This window comes from Thermobia domestica, chromosome 7 (genome assembly GCF_964235325.1).
Source record: "Thermobia domestica chromosome 7, izTheDome1.hap1.1, whole genome shotgun sequence".
In the NCBI taxonomy this organism is placed as follows: Eukaryota; Metazoa; Arthropoda; class Insecta; order Zygentoma; family Lepismatidae; genus Thermobia; species Thermobia domestica.
Window position 1 is genome coordinate 181792993 of NC_137460.1, and position 20802 is coordinate 181813794.

The 20802-nt window shown below is 34.9% G+C and overlaps 2 protein-coding genes across 4 annotated transcripts in view; one reads left to right on the plus strand and one right to left on the minus strand.

Moving 5' to 3' along the window:
- The window catches only part of wds (WD repeat-containing protein wds), a 66447-nt gene that overhangs the window by 11526 nt on the left and 34119 nt on the right, over positions 1–20802 (plus strand). For all 3 annotated transcript variants that reach the window (XM_081765646.1, XM_081765648.1, XM_081765649.1), the window contains exon 2: positions 19686–19882. In XM_081765646.1, the coding sequence (XP_081621772.1) occupies positions 19760–19882 (123 nt within the window). In that variant the 5' untranslated portion in view covers positions 19686–19759. The remainder of the gene's footprint in view (positions 1–19685; positions 19883–20802) is intronic.
- Positions 11410–15565, minus strand: LOC145689432 (uncharacterized). The gene is made up of 2 exons (XM_081763590.1): positions 15179–15565; positions 11410–13059 (listed from the first exon to the last, which is right to left on the minus strand). Exons 1-2 carry the CDS (start codon positions 15563–15565, stop codon positions 11410–11412), a joined length of 2037 nt encoding a protein of 678 aa, XP_081619716.1.

Here is a 20802-nt window from a genome sequence, read left to right on the forward strand (position 1 = left end):
CCTATATATGTATGTCATTGTGAATTTCACAGCTAGAGCCTGGATGTTTAAGCACTGGAAATTTCGAAACACTTCCATAAATAATTTTGCAAAAACTAAAAAATAGCATCTTTAACACAGCACAGTTTCCGCACCTCATGCACAACTTGTCTGTATCAGTTGAAAAGAAATAGGAAGGAACTGCAACAGACTCTCGACTATCCGGATCACGATATCCGTACTCCGTACAATGTGATTTAGTTTTAAAAGAACTTTTCTTTCTAATAAAATAAGACACGTAATAAAGAAATGTAATTTGTGTTAAAAAAAAACAAAAAAACACTTTTTCGCTTAGTTATTGTAAAGATGTGACTATATATTTATACTGCACTATGTATTTGATTTTTTGAGTCAAACATCATAGAATTTATCTTAGAATGTTTACAATACTGTACATATTTTCATTTCTGTACTTTCATTTTCTATAATAAATCATTAAAACGCATTCTACAGTTCGCAGTCCAAATTAATAACAAACTCTTGCCCCGTTTTCTTATCCATCCAGAAATACATGTTTCGATCGATTAGTTGCTTCTAGTATTAAGTACAACTCCTCCCCTTCCACCACCTCTCCTTGTCTAAAGGAGTTAGTGTGACGTAGTACACTCTTTCCATTCAGCTGAAAAATAAACAGGAATCAAGTTTACAACGTTATTGCTTTAAAACAGTCTTTTCCATTCATTTGTTCTGAAATATTTTTAAAAGCCTATATTAAAAAAAAGAAGTCTCACAACGTTCCCAGAGCTTCATAAAGACCTTTACTTTCATTCTTTCCCTTCTTTAAAGACTACAAGGTACTAAGATGCTCCCTAAGAAATCTATGGAAATTGCCAATAACGGCAGTAGATTTTGTGCTTTCTAAAGTCTGTAATGCACGCACAGAGCTCTAAAATATATACTGACAGAAATGAGTGTTATTCAATAATTCATTTCATTTCTTTTCAGTAATTGCAAGCAAGTGTTCCAGGAGTATCATTTGGGCAGGACAGGAGGGTGTAATTTTCTCTCCCTTGGCCTTCATAAATACGTATTGTTTGATCAAATGTATAGTAATACACCAATAAAAAAGTGAAAATTTTATGTCGGCGGAGAATCCCCCCTGAATAAAATCTGAAAGACACTGCTTTTAGCAATAAACCTATATAGTTACGATAGCACATTGCTAGAGAGCTTACATTTGGTTTGATCTCAAGCCATCTGAGTTCCTGAGCGCCATTGAGGAAGAGAGAGAGATTCAAGTATGGAGACAGAGAGGTATGATTTATGTACACAGATTTAGAATTGGGGAAAAATGATCGGACAGCATTCGTATTATGACAAAAATTGTGGTTTTGTGAAACAGAAGAAGGGAAGGTTTCAAACGCCGAGGATCAAATTAGGCAGTTGTCGAATTAAGGTGGAGAACTCGTTTTAGAGCATCAGATGATTACGAAGGCAGAGAAAGATCTTGAGAACTGAGGAATTAAGAATTTAAAAACTTCTGAGACGGGTTTCGAACCACGAACCTTGTAGCTATCAAACCATGACTTCATCCATTCTGCTACGGAGAACTCTATGTACTCGTTTACATACGTTACCTTTAGCTACGCTGAAAGCTAACTTAATGGGATATTCCAAAAGTTGACTCGGTGGATGTATCGTTCAGATAGAACGTAAACCTCTTGTAACTTAGTTACAATGTATCGTGGCGGATATAACTCATTGATCAGGTAATGGCGACTGTTTGAAACAAATGCAAAATATGAGAATTAAATCAGTCATATCTGTGGTTTCGTGTGGAGAAGAAACAAACTTGTGAACCAAAGGCTTAAGAACAACTCAAGTTATTAATATAAACTTTACGAAGATTATTCACTTATATCATCATAAAAGGAATTCGAAAGACGTTTTGAAACGAAGAAATACAACTTTGCAAGCGGAGGAAAAGAAACCTAAAGTAACGAGACTAAAGACGAATCATTTACCGCGTTATAGTCGTGGTTCAGTGGTCAAGGCGCTGGATCAGTAATCTGGAGGTTCGTGGTTCGAATCAACGTCGGGCATTTTTGTTTACTATAGGATTTTTGATGGCGATTGATCGACGATGACACAGGTATTATTATATTCAGATATTTGCATACTCGGATGTTTCAATACTTGAACTATCAAATCTTCTTGAATAATAATAGTAATAATAATTATTATTATCCCGTAGAAGATTAAAAGCTAGGAGCTAATTATCGCTCAGTTCATACCATTACAAACAGAAACGTAATATTTGGCAAAAATACTTTGGTTTTGTTTAATGTTGCCCACGAGAAGAAGAATTTTTCATCTCGTTTCTAAAACAAACAAAAAAATGAGAATTAACATTCGAGACGGGACAAGGCTAACTCAAATTATTGCCTCAATTTGGAGATGAAAATCGAGACGAGACGAAAAGTATCGTAAACATTTCTCGTCTTGTCTCGATTCTCAAAATAGTGCACGACCACTATTTAAGTAACAATTGCTCTGTAGACTGAATCTTATAGGCTTTTTGTTACTTTGTATTTCAGAGCTCATTTAATTATTGTCTGTGTAGCAGGGTGGATTGATTTAAATCAGTCTGATTTAAATCACGATTTTAATCAAGATTTAAATCACTTGATTTTTTAAATAAAAATCGTTGATTTAAATCAAATTCCGAAATAAATTAATTTAAAGTGAAAATAAGTAAAATCCCGTTTCTATTCTATTATTTCGATTATAGAAGATAATAATCATAATACAATGAGACTCAAATGTATGCACAGCACAGTATGAAAACGAGTATCATGCAGAGGATGATTAGGAAAAATCCCGTGTTGAACGGCTAACGGGAGAATTTTGCTTTCTTCTCTTCGTAACATAGGGTTTTTAAATCGTTAACTGGGCCGCGGTGGCTCAGTGGTAGAGCGTTCACCTCTGGTGCTTGGGGTCCCGGGTTCGATCCCAGCCCCCGCCAAGTGAACTTTGTGGTGGACAAACACCGTGTGCGTGGGTTTTCTCGGGGTTCTCCCGTTTCCTCCCACCTTCTTCATTCCACCATTTCCTTCATCACTCATCATCACCGTCTCCTTTAGCCTAACCGGCATAACCGTGGGACGTAAAACTCAAAGATTTCATTTCATTTTCATTTTTTCTTCATTCCACCATTTCATTCATTACTCATCATCATCGTCTCCTTTAGCCTAACCGGCATAACCGTGGGACGTAAAACTCAAAGATTTCATTTCATTTTTAAATCGTTAACTATTCCAACGGAGAAATCACATCGACATTTAAGACGAAAATTCTTTTATGTGCATGTGTCTATTTGTTTCTTTCCAGATAATAGGGGCGTTTTTAGAGGGGTCCGATCCCCTTTCCGAAACAAAAAAAAAAGAAAAAGAAAAGAAAAGAAAATTACAACTTTAGGCGAAATTTATGTACTAAATACATAGCATAGAAGTTCCTCGGTATCGTAATAGGGCAAATTTTGGATGCGTTAAAATATCGAATAATACTTTTGATAAAGTGGATTCTTTCAAATATCTAGGATCAATATTAACAGACGAAAACGATATTTACGAAGAAATTAAATGTCGACTAAAAGCAGGAAATTCATGTTGTTATTCAGTTCAGAATCTCTTGTCACGAATTCTGTCCAGGAATTTGAAGATTAAAATATATACGCCTGTTGTTCTCAGGGTGTCTAGTAAGCAAGCAAGCATAATCAAATTCCCTGACTTTCCCTGACAAAATTATAATTTTCCCTGACTCTGTCATTCTTTTTTTTTTTCATAGTAACTCATGAAAAGTAACTTATATTTAAATCATTAACATGAAATCTTTCAGTTTTACGTCTCACAGTTATGCCGGTTAGGCTAAAGGAGACGGTGATGAAATGAAGAAAGTGGGAGGAAGCGGAAGAATCCCGAGAAAACCCACGACCACGGTGTTTGTCCACCACAAAGTCACACGGCGCGAGCTGGGATCGAACCAGGGAACCCAAGCCCCGGAGATGAACGCTCTACCAATGAGCCACCGCGCCCCCAACTTATATTTAAAGTGAACTGTGTTTTCACCATTCTTTATATTCTTATACAATATTCTACAAACGTACACACGAACCAATTCATTCATCTGTAATTTATGACTATTTTAGTGGCATCCCTTCACCCGTCACAGCCTGGGAAAGATTTTTCCCTGACACACAATGAAATTCCCTGACTTTCCCTGACTGGTAGACAGCCTGCTTCTATATGGTTGCGAAACATGGTCGCTTACTATGAGGGAAGAACGTAGACTGAAAGTATTTGAGAACAAGATCCTGAGACAAATATTCAGATCCAAGAGGAGCGGGAATGGGGGAAACTTCATCACGAGGAACTACATAGTTTATACGGTTTACCAAACATTGCTAGGGTCATCAAGTCTAGGAGACTCAGGTGTGCAGGTCATGTAGCCAGGATGGATGAAATTAGGAACATTTTCAAATTCTTAAGTGGAAGACCAATCGGAAAACGACCATTAGGAAGATCTAGGCGCAGATGGGAGGACAATATTAAGGTGAATCTCGCAGAAATAGGAATACAAAATAGAAAATGGATGCAGTTGCTAAGGATAGAAGTCAGTGGAGAGTTTTCGTGAACGCGGCATTGAACCTCCGGGTTCCATAGGCCATAGAGTTAATTAGTTAATTTTAGGCGAAATTTATGTACTTTACATGTATTTCGTGCCGCTGGCTAGTTTCCATTTTTTAAAAATATACTCCTGCCAAATATCAGGAACTTTCGTGAAAAGAAAAATGTCATGTTGATAAACGTTGCTGTACGTTTTTCCTTAATGCTTAAGAAATATTGTTTCGGATTGAAATAGGTTAACGATTGAGGATTAATTCGAAATTAAACCAAAATACTTTCACTTAAATGGCATAATTGGCATTTAATATTAATTCCTAATGTTTTTTCTCCAGTTCGCGACTTGTATTATACGAGGAGAAAGATTTGATTTAAATCAAAAAAATCGATTTAAATCAAAAAAATCAACAAAAATGATTTTTATTAAAAAAATCTTGATTTTTTTCCACCCTGCTGTGTAGGCAGCAAAGCTTTTATAATACCTCTGTGTATCCTAAAAATTAGTTTATTATATGCCTTACTGTTGAGTGATATTCAGTTATTTTTATTGCAGTTATTTTCCTTAAAACATACAGTAGAATACTTTCTACATGAAACTTAAGTGGAAAGCTTTTGTTTAAAATGTGGGTAGTTGCAGAGGTGTGTCTTGATGGTACGGAACCCCCTCTCCGAAATCCCTACGTTCAAGTAAGTTTTGACAAATTTTAGGGCAACTTGAAAACTTTTAATACCATTATTATTATTATTATTATTATTATTATTATTATTATTATTATTATTACTGAAGTGTTGTAATTTAATGGTTCACCCTCTTCCACCCAGCTGTAGCTTAGCCGGCATAACCATTGCTTAAAAACAAATTTTCTTACGTCTATTGTGAGGTCTGTATCCCTACTTTCTACATGAAATTTACCTCGAAACTTTCCGTTATAACATTTAGGTAGTTGTAGGGACGTATACAGAGGGTATGTCCTGATGGTCCTGACACTTCTCTCTAATCCCGGCTATTTTGTAACCTGCCTAACGCTACGGGCGAGTTTACAGATTTTAATACAGTGTCTCCTCATAGAATTTGTCTTCTATATTATTATTATCATTATTATTATTATTATTATTATTATTATTATTATTATTATTATTATTATTATTATTATTATTATATATTTGAGACCTCAATATTATGTCCTATTCCAATGCAAATTATCATACCTAAGAAAAATAAAAAGAAATGTTTTGGATCCTCTATAAGGATTAATTGCTTTATAAGAGATACTTTGGAAAGAAAAGAGGGGGGAAAAGAAGGTGTCAGCTGGACAATATGAAAATCGAACCTTCGGATGCCTTAACAGAAACTAAGTAGGATTTGTCTTCATCACGATACATAGTAACAGACATTGGATTATGTATGCGTTATATTGATATTTTAACAAAATATAGAAACAAATATATATATAAAAAAGAATAGTTCCTATTTACCAATTTTTTGTTGAACGAATATATGGAACGGGTTGAAAATGGGGAACGAAAATATTATTATTATTTGTAGTTAGAGTGGAAGAACTTAATAAGAATTTCACAATGACGTTTCAGACTAATTTATGACTCATACTAGGCCTGAAGAGTGACCCGTTTGTATTCATGAATTATTTGCGAAACACGCGAAGCTTTCAGACAGTGGGAATCGAGATTGTAGACTGTGACGTCATGTTTTTAGTTTTTCCCCTATGGAGGAAGTCTTTCCAGCTCTACTTGTAAGAACAAGAGAAATTATATATTTTTCATGTTATTATACGTCAGAAATATCTACATTCTAAATTATAAAAATTTTCTGAATATCCTCGGAGGGACGCAAACCGCGGACCCCTAACTTAAGCCACTACCCTAAGATCGCTGTTTTAAGTAAGAGTAAGAAACACTCGTCTACGTAGCAAATTGCAAACGTTTACGATTCCAATATTTTGTTAACGATGAAACACTAATTTCGGCCATGATAAAATACTATAGTCCAGAGAATTCAATTTTAAATTTAAAAAAAGACCGAAAGTATCTCCGTAACTTATCTCTATTATATTCGGTTATTCTCGTTTTACAGGTATTTCCAGTAACCTTGAACGACAGGGACACGAACACAGATACAGCGAGGACATTTAATATTTCAAAGGCTCTCCCACCGGAAATCGAAACTGAGACCCCGCCTACTGAACTATCTGATGGTGCCTGGTTCGTTCCCAACGCAAGTAAGCTTGAGACGGACAACATCGTGTTCGTGGGTTTTCTCGGGACACTCCCACTTTCTCATTCCACCATTTCGTCCATCATAGTTAACTTGCTTCAATCATAGTCTTCCTCAACTTAACAGGCATAATCGTTGGAAATTAAACGTAAAAATTTCATTTTCAAGCTGTTAACCCAAACCAATCCGAATCGAGAAACTGTTGTATTTTCTATTGCTCATTAACGTTTTTTCACAAAAAATATGTAGAAAAAAACATGGAGAATCGTAATTCCATTCAAAACTGAAATAGCAGACTGATAATACCTTAACCTAAAACGAAACCATTACATTTCGTTTGGAACTTTTCCAAAATATATACGGGTATTCTGAAAAGTGGCAATATAGTGTTTATTTTCAAACAAAACTGAACCAAATTACGGTTCGTTTTTTGAAATAAACGGACACATTCTGTTTCAAGTTTAAACCGAACCCAAACCAGTTAACCCAGAGATGGCGTGGGTCAATGAAACCTTGACCCACAACCCTCTGACTCAGCACCCACCGTGACCCACTATGACCCACTCCGAACCACCATCCACAATGAACCACTGACTCACCAAAACACATCGTCATCAATTCTGACATGATCCACGGCCTCTTTACCGACTAAAAAGTTTACACTTGTAATACAATCAAGTTGTGAAATTCTAACTAATCAAAGTTTGAATTTCTACCGTCAATCGCTCAAGCACAACACAACAATCTACAACAAGTCAATCTACAACAACAATGGATCTGACCTTTACGATATAAAATGGTAAAGTGTTTGTCATGGGTAAAATTACGAAGAATTTCAATTAAATTATCATGGTCTAATTATTTCCTTGTTGAATTATCGATACTTTTAAGTGGGAAAACGGAGGAAATTTTTAAGTCCCAATTAAAGGTCAGTAAACCAACGTACAGAAGCTTATATTACAAATTTTGTCTATTTTTCTTACAATAATAATAATAATAATATAGAAGACAAATTATGTGTGAGGACACATTGCATTAAAATCTGTAAAATCGCCCGTAGCGTTGGGCAGAAGTTACAAAATAGCCAGGATTGGGGAGAAGTGTCAGGGCCATTAGGACATATCCTCTGCATACGTCCCTACAACTACCTAAATGTTATAACAGAAAGTTTCGAGGTAAATTTCATGTAGAAAGTAGGGATACAGAACTCACAGGAGCCATAAAAAATTTGTTTTCAAGTAATGATTATGCCGGCTAAGCTACAGAAGACGTCAATGATGAGAATGAAAGAAATATTGGAATAAAGAAAGTAGGAGGGAGAGGAACCCGGAGAAAACCTACACACAGGGTGTTTGATCAGCACAATGTCCACTAGACGGGAACTGGGTGGAAGAGGGTGAACCATTAAATGAACAACACTTCAGTACTAATAATAAATAATGGTATTAAAAGTTTTAAAATTGCCCAAAAATGTCGCAAAACTTACTTAAACTTAGGGATTTCGGAAAAGGGGTTCCGTACCTTCAAGACACACCTCTTCAACTACCCACATTTTGAACGAAAGCTTTCCACTAAAGTTTCATGTAGAAAGTATTCTACTGTATGTTTTAAGGAAAATAACTGCTATAAAAATAACTGAATAACACTCAACAGTAAGGCATATGATAAGCTGATTTTTAGGATATGCAGAGGTAATTATAAAAGCTTTCTTACAAAAATACCTAAACAGACCATAATTCAATGAGCTCTGAAATACAAAGTAACAAAAAGCCTATAAGATTCAGTCTACAGAGCAGTTTTTACGTAAATAATGGTCGTGCACTATTTTGAGAATCGAGACAAGACGAGAAATGTTTACGATACTTTTCGTCTTGTCTCGATTTTCATCTCCAAATTGAGACGATAATTTGAGTTAGCCTTGTCCCGTCTCGAATGTTAATTCTCATTTTTTTGTTTGTTTTAGAAACGAGATGAAAAATTCCTCTTCTCGTGGGCAACATTAAACAAAACCAAAGTATTTTTGCCAAATGTTACGTTTCTGTTTGTAATGGTTTGAACTGAGCGATAATTAGCTCCTAGCTTTTAATCTTCTACGGGATAATAATTATTACTACTATTATTATTCAAGAAGATTTGATAGTTCAAGTATTGAAACATCCGAGTATTCAAATATCTGAATATAATAAAACCTGTGTCATCGTCGATCAGTCGCCATCAAAAATCCTAAAGTAAACAAAAATGCCCGACGTTGATTCGAACCACGAACCTCCAGATTACTGATCCAGCTCCTTGACCACTGAACCACGACTATAACGCGGTAAATGATTCGTCTTTAGTCTCGTTACTTTAGGTTTCTTTTCCTCCGCTTGCAAAGTTGTATTTCTTCGTTTCAAAACGTCTTTCGAATTCCTTTTATGATGATATAAGTGAATAATCTTCGTAAAGTTTATATTAATAACTTGAGTTGTTCTTAAGCCTTTGGTTCACAAGTTTGTTTCTTCTCCACACGAACCACAGATATGACTGATTTAATTCTCATATTTTGCATTTGTTTCAAAGCAGTCGCCATTACCTGATCAATGAGTTATATCCGCCACGATACATTATAACTAAGTTACAAGAGGTTTACGTTCTATCTGAACGACACATCCACCGAGTCAACTTTTGGAATATCCCATTAAGTTAGCTTTCAGCGTAGCTAAAGGTAACGTATGTAAACGAGTACATAGAGTTCTCCGTAGCAGAATGGATGAAGTCATGGTTCGATAGCTACAAGGTTCGTGGTTCGAAACCCGTCTCAGAAGTTTTTAAATTCTTAATTCCTCAGTTCTCAAGATCTTTCTCTGCCTTCGTAATCATCTGATGCTCTAAAACGAGTTCTCCACCTTAATTCGACAACTGCCTAATGTGATCCTCGGCGTTCGAAACCTTCCCGAACCTTCTGTTTCACAAAATCACAATTTTCGTCATAATTAGGGATGTAAAATACCTGGGTATTTATTTCAGCGGGTAAATACCCCGGGTAAATACCCGGGTATTTACCCAAAATGGGTATTTTAGTGGGTATTTTATGTTTCAATTGCCGATAAATGGATTTTATCGTTGTCAATGAAAAATATAATGGCCATGTGTATCACCTGCAGCAGGAGCACTAAATAACCACATAATTATTCATTTGGTTTTAGTAATTAAAAAATCAATTTGAAATTTATTAAGTAACAGTACGAATTTCCTATCTACTCACCATTATTTTTCTTTCTACTTACACTACATTTCCTTCTATTACCCTAGGCGGAATATAATTGTCCATTCTACCCCGTGAATTTTTAAATTAGTGTGCCCCTTAGGTGTCCAATCAGCTACGCGGTAGAATTTGATAGTAGACCAAACCAACAGGAAAATATAAAATTTATGACAGAATATAACGATGACTAAAGAAAGTAAAGTCAATTGTCAGCAAACCAATCATACAGTATTATTAAGTATTCTGCTTGCCAGCAGCTCCTGGTATTAATGACTCAGAATTTAAGTTATTCCTTAGGTTCGTATCTGATGAAATTGCTTTCTCCATTTTTCTCGATTTGGTGCATCTTATATCTTTTAATACCTTCTCCATTTTTTTTTCAAATCACCGACAAACACACTAATTAAACTATTTAAGTAACAGCAGGATGTCTATTACTAAAGTGAAGAACAACGTTTTCTTTTGGTTTGCCAAATTTATTAATTGCGGAAAATGAGTTATTAATAATTACTTTCCTATTTTAAGGATCTAAAGTTTAAAACAATTTTATATATATTGCCTTAAAAAATGAATAATACCGATGAAAAACAACTTTTTAGTAATTAAAAAAACTGAACTGATATTCCAAATACAGCTGGTTACTTTCTTCACACAAAATAATGTTATTTTTGGTGTTTTATCTATAGGCATTGAGATGTACTGAATTGTCAATTATGCAAAGAATTGGACAAATAAGTTTCTTATGTTTTACTCCTGGTTTACTGAATTAATAAATTCAATCTTGTTAAGAAACTACACTGCAATAACTAAATTGTTGATAATTATATCAAAGTAAAGAAACTCGATTTTAGTAAGTAGTAACCTAGAAAATACTTAGAAACTAAACAAATTACATATTTACCGAATTTGTCATTCTGTAGAAGTAATTGTATGATTACGAAAGTTGCAAAATAATCAAAGTAACTAAATATGCCGTTGAAAGAAAATAATCCATAAAACAAGGAATAACACTTCGTAAAACACTAAAGTAACTAATTCCTGATTTCTAGAAGTGTTCACTAAATGGAGTTTAACACTAATAATAACGCTTTGTGAAAGAATTTATTGAAATAGCATATTTAAAATATTAATGTGGTAACTCATTATATAGTAGTTATGCTATATAGTAACTCAGCGAAGGTAATATTTATACTTTAAATTACTCAGTATAGAACACCGATTAATCTCTACCATATTTGGAGCACTATAAAAAGACCACAAATTTTACCGTCTTATTCAGAATCAACCGTAAGATCAGAGTCGGAATCATCACACAATTCTTCAGTATCAACATCACTATCACTCGTTTCTTCATTTTCTTCTATGCCACTCATTTCTTCTGTATTCTCTTCCAATCTCCCTGGTGTTTTGTTCTGTTCCATGCCAACAGCTGGTGACTTGTTCCTTAATGACCCTGGTCCTGAGTGTTGCATCCGTGAAACTTCAGGCAATTTCTTATTTAAAAGCTTCCAGTTATATGAAAGATATGTTAGTTTCCCTGCTCTCTCCGATGATAAACGATTTCTTGTTTTACTGTGGATCCAACTAAATGTAGAGAAAGTTCTTTCTGTGGCAGCAGATGTAACCGGAGCACTAAGGATTCGGATGGCGACATCAGCTAATTCAGTGATCCCTCGAAACCCTCTCCACCAAAGTAGTGAGCTCATTTGTTCCAGTCCATCCCACAAAAACTTCCTTGCCCATATTCCTTCCTTGTCCCTATAGTCAGTCAAATGTGCTCTCAGTAAAACAGAATTCAATCCCATTTGTTTTCCAACTTCACAAACGAAGTTTACTCCATCAAGTAATTCTTCAGCGGTCAATTTGTAGCCCTGAAAAGTGGGATTGAGGAGATCTGCAGCCAGATGAATTGGACCCAAGCCGAATTCACTTCTTTGTTTAAATTTTTCCATTATTGATTGCTCTTCTGTTTTCGAAAGGATTGAGGATGGTAACTGTTCTGTCAGAGTTACGCGAAGACTCTGGAATTTTGAGTGCACAGTGTCTATTTGAGGCTCATTTGACTCGAAGCAATTAATCAAATCCACTATAGGTTTCAAAATGGCTACAAGTTTTTCAATACGAACCCAGAATACATCATCAAGAAGTCTTTTCTTGATTTGTGAAGGTAGTGACGATTCCTCATTCACAGCGAGCGTCTGAAGCACAGTTTTATTGACAAGTAAACTTTGAAGGCAGTGTAAATGGCTTCCCCATCTTGTTTTCCCAGGCAACTTTAACGAAATTGTAACCCTTTTCTCCTTTGAGATTTGTGTAAATAGCGCTTGCAAGTGATGGCTATGTTTGATTGTTTTAACAACATCAATTACACTTCCCAGTAATGTCTTTACCGATGGACATCCGATGATGTCCGAACAAAGCAAATGAAGAAGATGAGCAAGACAACCCAAATATACTATACCAGGATACTTCTGTTTTACTAATTTAAAAGCTGCTCTCATATTGGACGCGTTGTCTCCTATGATTACTAAAAATTTTTGAGGATTATATTTTTGCAGAACTTTCATAATCTCTTCAGACAAGTAATATGCATCGTGTTTATTTTCTTTCGACAACACGAAATCAACAAAAACAGGTTCAGGTTTTGAAATGACGAAATTAATGATTGATTCATTTCTCAAGTTACTCCAGCCGTCACACTGTAAATGTAGGTTTCTTGATTCCTCTAACTTCATTTTAACTTCCCCTTGCATTTCATTGTATTGAGCATCCAAGTAACTCGTAGCCAGGCGATACCTTGATGGGAGAGCATACGAAGGACGAATTTTCTTAAAAAAGTCAATCCACAAAGGGTGATCAACAAGTGACAGGGGACACCCACTAACGAAGATCGCTTTGGCCAGGCTTTCGTTCAACACTTCCTGTAATTAATGAAAGTAAGACTTCGTTAACGTTCCATACGTCGGTACTTGTTTTAAGAAACATCAACATTAAGATTCTATCAAAAATCCTAAATAGTAACGTTGAACTTAAGAAGCCATAAAAAGTTAAAAAAAAAAAAAAAAAAAGGACCTGCACATTTGGTGGAAAATGATGTAATGTTTTTCTTCAGTATTTTTTCATATAATAAATGCGACTACACCAAATACATCAAACTCACTTTCTCCTTTCATGGTAAAATTACTCTAAAATGTCATTTTAAGTTGGAAATTAGTAGACATAGGACACCATCTTTTCATGATTAACTTGAACCTCCATAATGTTCGACTCGGAAATATTTCGATAATCTTGGTAGACTTTATTCAATTAGTTTTAGCCTCTGATACGTAATGCTTTAGATACATGATCAGCTTTCGTTTATCTTTTATTTGTGCGTTGGGTGTCTGAGTTGTCTGTGAAACATTTCTGAGAATTTCAAAATTGCACATTTCGAGAAAAATTGTTGAATTGAAGGAGTCTCAAAACATTTGTTCTCAAATGAAAATATACAATAACTTGATCGGATTCTTGAAAATTGGTGGCGTATCGCAGACTTTGCATTTAAAACTGGGGCTGTCTCCCAAAGATTCAACAAAGAGGGTTTATGTACGATTTCTATGTTTGGACAACCTAAGGCTTAAAGTCATACTACGATTTCTTAATTTTCTTTAAGTCTTGGTGAAACTAATCCAAGTTGAAAAGCCTTGAAGAAAGGGCATAGGGGGATAAGTATAGTAAAATGGCCCCAGATCAATCTTGAGATAACAAGTGGGTGGTAATGTAGCTACCCCCAGAAAACATTAATCCCTCATGTTTCAATTCTGACTCTGAGTCTTAACTCTGATTTGTTAGTGAGCAATGACGTAAAATCGGAAAAGTGGTGTGAATTATTTCTCAAGATTGTCTCGATCGATGTTGTTCAAACGTAGGTGTATGTATAGGTGTACATGAGGACTTCGTCTGAAAAATGTAACAGTTCACCCCACCATTCCCCCCTTTCAAAAAAATCTATTTAATATTTTAATCTTCTCTTTACCTATGAAGTTCTTCGAGAAAAATTATGAAAAAAATAGGTTTTAAATGTCGCTTTAACCCTAGAATAAAATATAATTTCAAAAAAGTACCGCGAGTGCACCATGATCAAAATTGCCTACAAACCCGCATCCCATCTAAACAGGGTCAATTTGTCATTATTTTTCATATTTACTCGTGAATGAATGAGAAATCACTCGAAAAACCCCCAAATCGCCAAGGCTTTGTTTAGTGGCCTTGGCACCCCATCCCCATTTTGGGTCAAAATGAAACTGTTGATATTGGTGTCTATTTCGTATGAATCTAACATCCTGAGCATGAATATGAGATTAAAGTTACCATTAGTTCCCCGTAAGTACACCATTTGAGAGTGCTTCAAGCTTTAATGTGAGCTGTCATATAATAAAATGAATGTTATCTACCATGTATATATACTTATAGTGTCCAATCGAGATAAACTCACCTCAACTGGAAGGGAATAAACATCAACAACAATGTAATGTAATGTAATCTTTTTTGTGGTGTCCGTGACGGTATAAAACCGTCTGCATTACATTTTCTGATATTTCTTGGATGAAATGTTGTTTTTTTCTTTTTTATTCAAGTCTCGGTTCATTCAAAGGTTTTATTAAGTTTTATTCTTGTTGATGGTTGTTTTCTTCGCAGCTGAAATATTATCACCTCGATTGGATACTGCCCTGTAGGTATATATAACATTCCTTTTTATGACAGATCACATTGAAGCTTCAGGCACTCTCGAATGCACGCCTTATCAACGGGGAAGGGGAGTTCGTGAACCAACTCCTATTTGTATGGTTCTGCAAAGTAAACCAATAGCTATTAAGAAAAAAATGTAGTTCAATTATATTCTTAACATTCCTTCTAAAAATGCTGAATTTTTTGTTCGAGCAGAACATCAAAAGTCAGACTTCAATTGGTTGTGGGTTCGACGACCTCCTCCCCCTTGGTACCGTAAGGGTTAATATTCACCTTACTAAATTAAGCTATATTAAACTGTTTGTAACTTACGTTTGTAACTGCATCCATGTGGTCCACAAATGGTGACAAAGAACCTAATGATTTACTTGAATGAGAACTAATAGTTGTATCTGCACATGAACCCAGTGATAAAGGTGCAGGGCTTTCTCTTGACACTGAAACATCAGGAATGTCTATTTCTAATACTTCAGCTGTTTCTTTCGCAGAAGATGTACTTGCAACCGTAGTCGAAAAAATACTGCAAAATGTTGGTTCTTCAAGCCGTTTCACGTGAGCTGGACACTTAAAACACTTTTTCAAATGGTTTGTCATTTTATTGACATTCGCATGTTTATATTCTTTATTGCAGAACTTGCAAACAACACCTTTGTTTTTGGCTTTAAAGAACTGCCATGCACGACCCTTCTTCTTCCCCATGTTATATTTCTAGTCTTTCAAAACACTTTTCAAACAGTGAAAGAATACAGTTTACACAGAAACTCATGCAATCATAACTTGCAGAACAGTCACAACACAAGACTTGTGTTGAAGGCAGAAACTAAGATATTGCGCAACCAACTGCAACGATTACCTATCTTTCTTTTTTGATATTGAAGCCAGTGTTGCGGTGTTGCCAGGTCTTGCACTTCTGCAACTGTACAAAATACTGCAAAAATCTCTATAAAACTAAGTCATGTGATACATTTTAGTGTAAAGTATCCGTGGATAATATTTGTAACAAGTTCAGTAACTAATAATATACAGCTAATAAAAAACTCATCGGTATGGTTAACAATTCTTAAAACTTCATAATAATTGAATTTTCGTAAAATACCCATTTTTTGGGTAGGTAAATACAAAAGGGGTAAATACCCGGGTAAATACCCATTTTTTATTTACCTACCCACTGGGTATTTACCCGACCCACATCTCTAGTCATAATACGAATGCTGTCCGATCATTTTTCCCCAATTCTAAATCTGTGTATATAAATCATACCTCTCTGTCTCCATACTTGAATCTCTTTCTCTGAATGTCGCCCAGGAACTCAGATGGCTTGAGATCAAACCTTCGACTCTTGAAACCAAATGGCTCTCTAGCAATGTGCTATGTGCTATCGTAACTCTTTAGGTTTTTTGCTAAAAGTATTGTCTTTTAGATATTATTTGGGGAGGGGGGAGATTCTCCGCCGACATAACATATTCAGTTTTTTATTAGTGTATTACTATACATTTGATCAAACAATACGTATTTATGAAGGCCAAGGGAGGGAAAATTACACCCTCCTGTCCTGCCCAAATGATACTCCTGGAATATTTGCTTGCAATTACTGAAAAAAAATGAAATGAATCATTGAATAACACTCATTCTGTCAGTATATATTTTAGACCTCTGTGCGTACATCACAGACTTTAGGAAGCACAAAACCTACTGCCGTTATTGGCAATTTCCATAGATTTCTTAGGGAGCATTTTATTAGCTTGCAGTGTTTAAAGAAGGGAAAGAATGAAACTAAAGGTCTTTATGAAGCTCTGGGAACGTTGTGAGACTTCTTTTTTTTAATATAGGCTTTTAAAAATATTTCAGAACAAATGAATGGAAAAGACTGTTTTAAAGCAATAACGTTGTAAACTTGATTCCTGTTTCTTTTTCAGGTGAATGGAAAGAGTGTACTACGTCACACTCACTGCTTTAGACAAGAAAGGTGGAGGAGGGGAAAAGTTGTATTGAATACTAGAAGAACTAATCGATTGAGACATGTATTTCTGGATGCATAAGAAAACGGGGCAAGAGTTTGTTATTAATTTGGACTTAGAATTTTTGTAACAATTTCTATGCCGCAAACTGTACAAGAACAACAGCATTATTTCCAATAAGAATGTGAAATCTGTATGATAGAGTTCTCAATGATCATAGTCAGGAACGAACACCACGCCGAAGCAGCTCATCGTGGACTGCAATCAGAGCTTTAAATGGGCCGTCCGTCGATTTAGCACTTTTTTGATGCACTTAGGGCACAAAAAGGCAGGACTTACTGTACGAGGAAATGCTTCGAGAAGAAGAGTCGCCCAAGAAAAGAAGAAAATATATTCAAACAGATTAAAGGATTTACGTATTGTACAGAATTTTGAAACTTGACATTGTAGAATACTTTTGGGGTTTGACCCATAATTCCGTCTGGAATAATGTCATGATTAGTGTAACACAAGACAAAAATAAATTGTTCAATATCTATATTATATTTCACAGTTTCCTTTCCAATTATCTTTGTTGCAAATATAGTAATAGACAATAATACAATGGTATGAATAGCTATGAAGTTATGAATATCCAAAATGCCTATTCCTTTACGTTAGAGATGATAGAAACTTCACTGAAGTTTATTTTGGGGGTGTCATAGGATGCCTACAACAGATTTTATTTCAGTCCAATACAGATTCATGCTGGAAAAAAAAAATGGGATATATTATTCTAGAAAGAAGATAATTAGACCCGTATATATTTTTGTCGTTCTGAGTTATACAAAAATTTACTAGGACTAAGCCAAGCATTTAATGCAACTAAGACTTTCAGTGATTGTTTACCATAGGACATACTATAATGTAACGAAAATTTAGTTTTTTAAGATAGCTTTTTTAAGAAAATTGGGATGAAATTTCACCTTTCTGAATATTTTAAGTTGTGCAGTTATTTATCTTTGTGATATTAGTGCCTATTTTCGAAGCTTTTAGTGCGTAGACATCCGGGTTCCAGGTATGAAATACGTTATAACCCATTTAATTAGATTAACCTATTCAGATATACTGCTTCCGCTGCCCGAGTGGGTGCTATAGAACTCAATGATCGTTCAGTGGTGGAGGATCATTAAATATATATAAATAACCTTGTAAAACAGTTTGGGCAATGTAACATCGCTTTCAACAGACACGTTATCTGATTGTATCACTTAACGTGCCTTATGAAAGTGATGTTACAGAAAGGTTATTAATATGTCAGAGTCCAGACCAATTCAGGCAAACAAGACCTTGAAAGTCTCATACGTTAAAATTCAAGACAAAGTAAGGAACATTTTTTCATCCAAAAAAAAAAAAAAAAATCTGGCCCTGTAGCCAAAAATGGTGCCTCGGATATCATTTCTTGCGTGTGAATATGATGATGATAATTTGCTGATTAAAGTGATATCCTCCGGTTTGAAATATGTGTTCTCGCGCTGTTGCATTCTGAAATTGTTGTTGAAAAATCAAAAATATTTCTTTTTCACAATTGCCAATTCCAAAAATTTTTATTTTCTCACTGTTAATGAGACTGTACAGCATTACCTCCTCCTAGAAGGAGAGCTTCCACTCGCAGTTGAACAGGATTTATAAACATTTAAAAATTTTGCCGTAGACTAAACCAGTTTCTTATCACATGCTCACATATTGGCCTCATGAAACCAAAATCTACTCTTACTTAACATAACATTTTAATTCTCAATAAAGATGAGTAGCAGACACAGCTTTCAAACATATTAAAGCTTCCAAAATGTATATGCAAGTTCCGAAACATATTACAGGTTCCAAAAATACCACGTTTGTGCACTGCTTAGGACCGAAATTTGGAATTCAATGCAAAAAAAAATATTTAACTGCATCAGTATCTTCCTTTGATATTCAGTTTTGTCCTCCTGAATATGAATCAATAGGAACTGAGACACTCAGAATCTTTAAACCATCGGGAATTGAAAGTGACCATTGGTGATGGTGTTCCTGCCCTGCAGGTGGAAGTGTATATCCAGCAGCCGTACATAAAATTCACGACGATTTAATTTAACTCAAGCTGATATCTGTAGCATCTGCAAGCCGTCGGTTACAGTCACACACACACACGCCACAAATACCCCTTGTTGTAGGGTGTGAATCTGAATTTTCTAATATTGATACCTCAATTACGATATACAACTAACTCATACCGTGCCAATTTCTGTCATAAGGTACAAAAATGTCGTTAACAATGTCAGTGAAATTTGTGTTTGAGCAGAGAATATTATCAAAGAAAAATGAACAAAATAAAGCAACTATCTAACTGGGAACCATCTTGAGATAAATAGAACCATATTTTAGCATGTAACATTGATTGGTAAGCAAAACAGTGGTGTTAGAACTTCAAAACTCATGCCCTATGACGGCGTGAAGCATATAACTCGATTCAAGAGTACTTTGAAACAAGAAGTATCCAAATGGCATAACAATCGGCACCTCGTAAAATGTGAGTACATAGCATTTCTTGAGAGTTATTGAACTCAGTGCACATTTAACACATTTTTCAAACCCATCTATCAGAGTACATCAAAACGCAGCTCTTATCCTGGAGCACAAAAAGTTGGAGAATTGAAACAATTTTACCATGATATCTGGTTTGCTAATTTTGAATATTTACATTTCTTCCTTCATTTTAAGGTACCGATAGTTTAGAATCCATAATAAAATTAGTGTTTTTTTTTTCTGTTCTTTTATAAAGATACAATTTTCATAGCACTGAGAAGTACCGGATGTTGCTAGAGTGTCTTTTTTTGTAGGTTATCAATGTTTTTGATGGAGGGGATCATCATATGATTAAACCAGCCGTGTAGCAAAAAGAAATTCACCAGCAATGGTACCATTGACTCAGTCGTCTATACATCCACCAGCTGCAACTGTCAGTACAACATCTATGTCTACTGTTCCTCCATCTACTGCTCCTAATGCTACAGCCAAGACATCAAGTTCAAATTTGGTAAGTTGCTTTAAGAACGTATTTTAGACCACAATTGAGTACCAAAATGGAATACGCTTACTGTTGTGCTTCTATACTAACATTCTACGCAACAGTTGACTTGACTTATGTACAATTAAAAGATAAATTTAATATAATACGGTTAAAAGCAGAGGTTGCTTGCAGGGTAGAAAAAAATCATGATTTTTTTTAAAATCATTTTTGTTGATTTTTTTATTTCAATCAAATCTTTCTTCTTGTTTATATAAGTTGCGAACTGCAGAAAAAACCTTAGGAATTAGTATTAAATATTATTTGTGTCATTTAAGTGAAAGTATTGGGGTTGAAATTTGAATTAATTTCCAGTCGTTAATGTATTTTAATTCCAAATAATGTTTCTTAAACATTAAGGAAAAAGTACAGCAACGTTTATCCAAATGACACTTTTTTTTTTCACAGAAGTTACTGATATTCAGCAGGAGCATATTTTTTAAAAAAATCGGAGCTAGCTTGCAGCACGAAATACAAAAATTTCGCCTAAAGTATAAAATCTATATATAAAAAAAAAATAATAATAATAATAATAATAAAGTTTCGGAGAGGGTATAGGACCTCTCTAAATACATCTGGAACACAAGACACGTACAGAAAAGAATTTTCGTCTTAAATATCGATGGTGATTTCCCCGGTGGAGTAGTTAACGATTTACAGGCCCTATGTTACCAAGAGAAAAAAGCAGGATTGCCTCTTCATCCACTCAAATCGGGACTTTCCCTAACCATCTTCACATGACATTCGTTCTCATACTGTGCTGTACATACGTTTGAGTCTCATTGTATTATGATTGTTATCTTCCATAATCGAAATAACAGAACAGAAACGGAATTTTACTTATTTCCACTTTAAATTAATTTACTTCCGAATTTGCTTTAAATCAACGA

Excerpts from the sequence above, each read along its gene's own strand:
- LOC145689432 (XM_081763590.1), bottom strand. The coding sequence starts at position 15,565 with ATGGGGAAGAAGAAGGGTCGTGCATGGCAGTTCTTTAAAGCCAAAAAC. Across the intron at positions 13,060-15,178 it reads ACATGGATGCAGTTACAAAC|GAAGTGTTGAACGAAAGCCT; the intron begins GTAAGTTACAAA and ends CATTAATTACAG.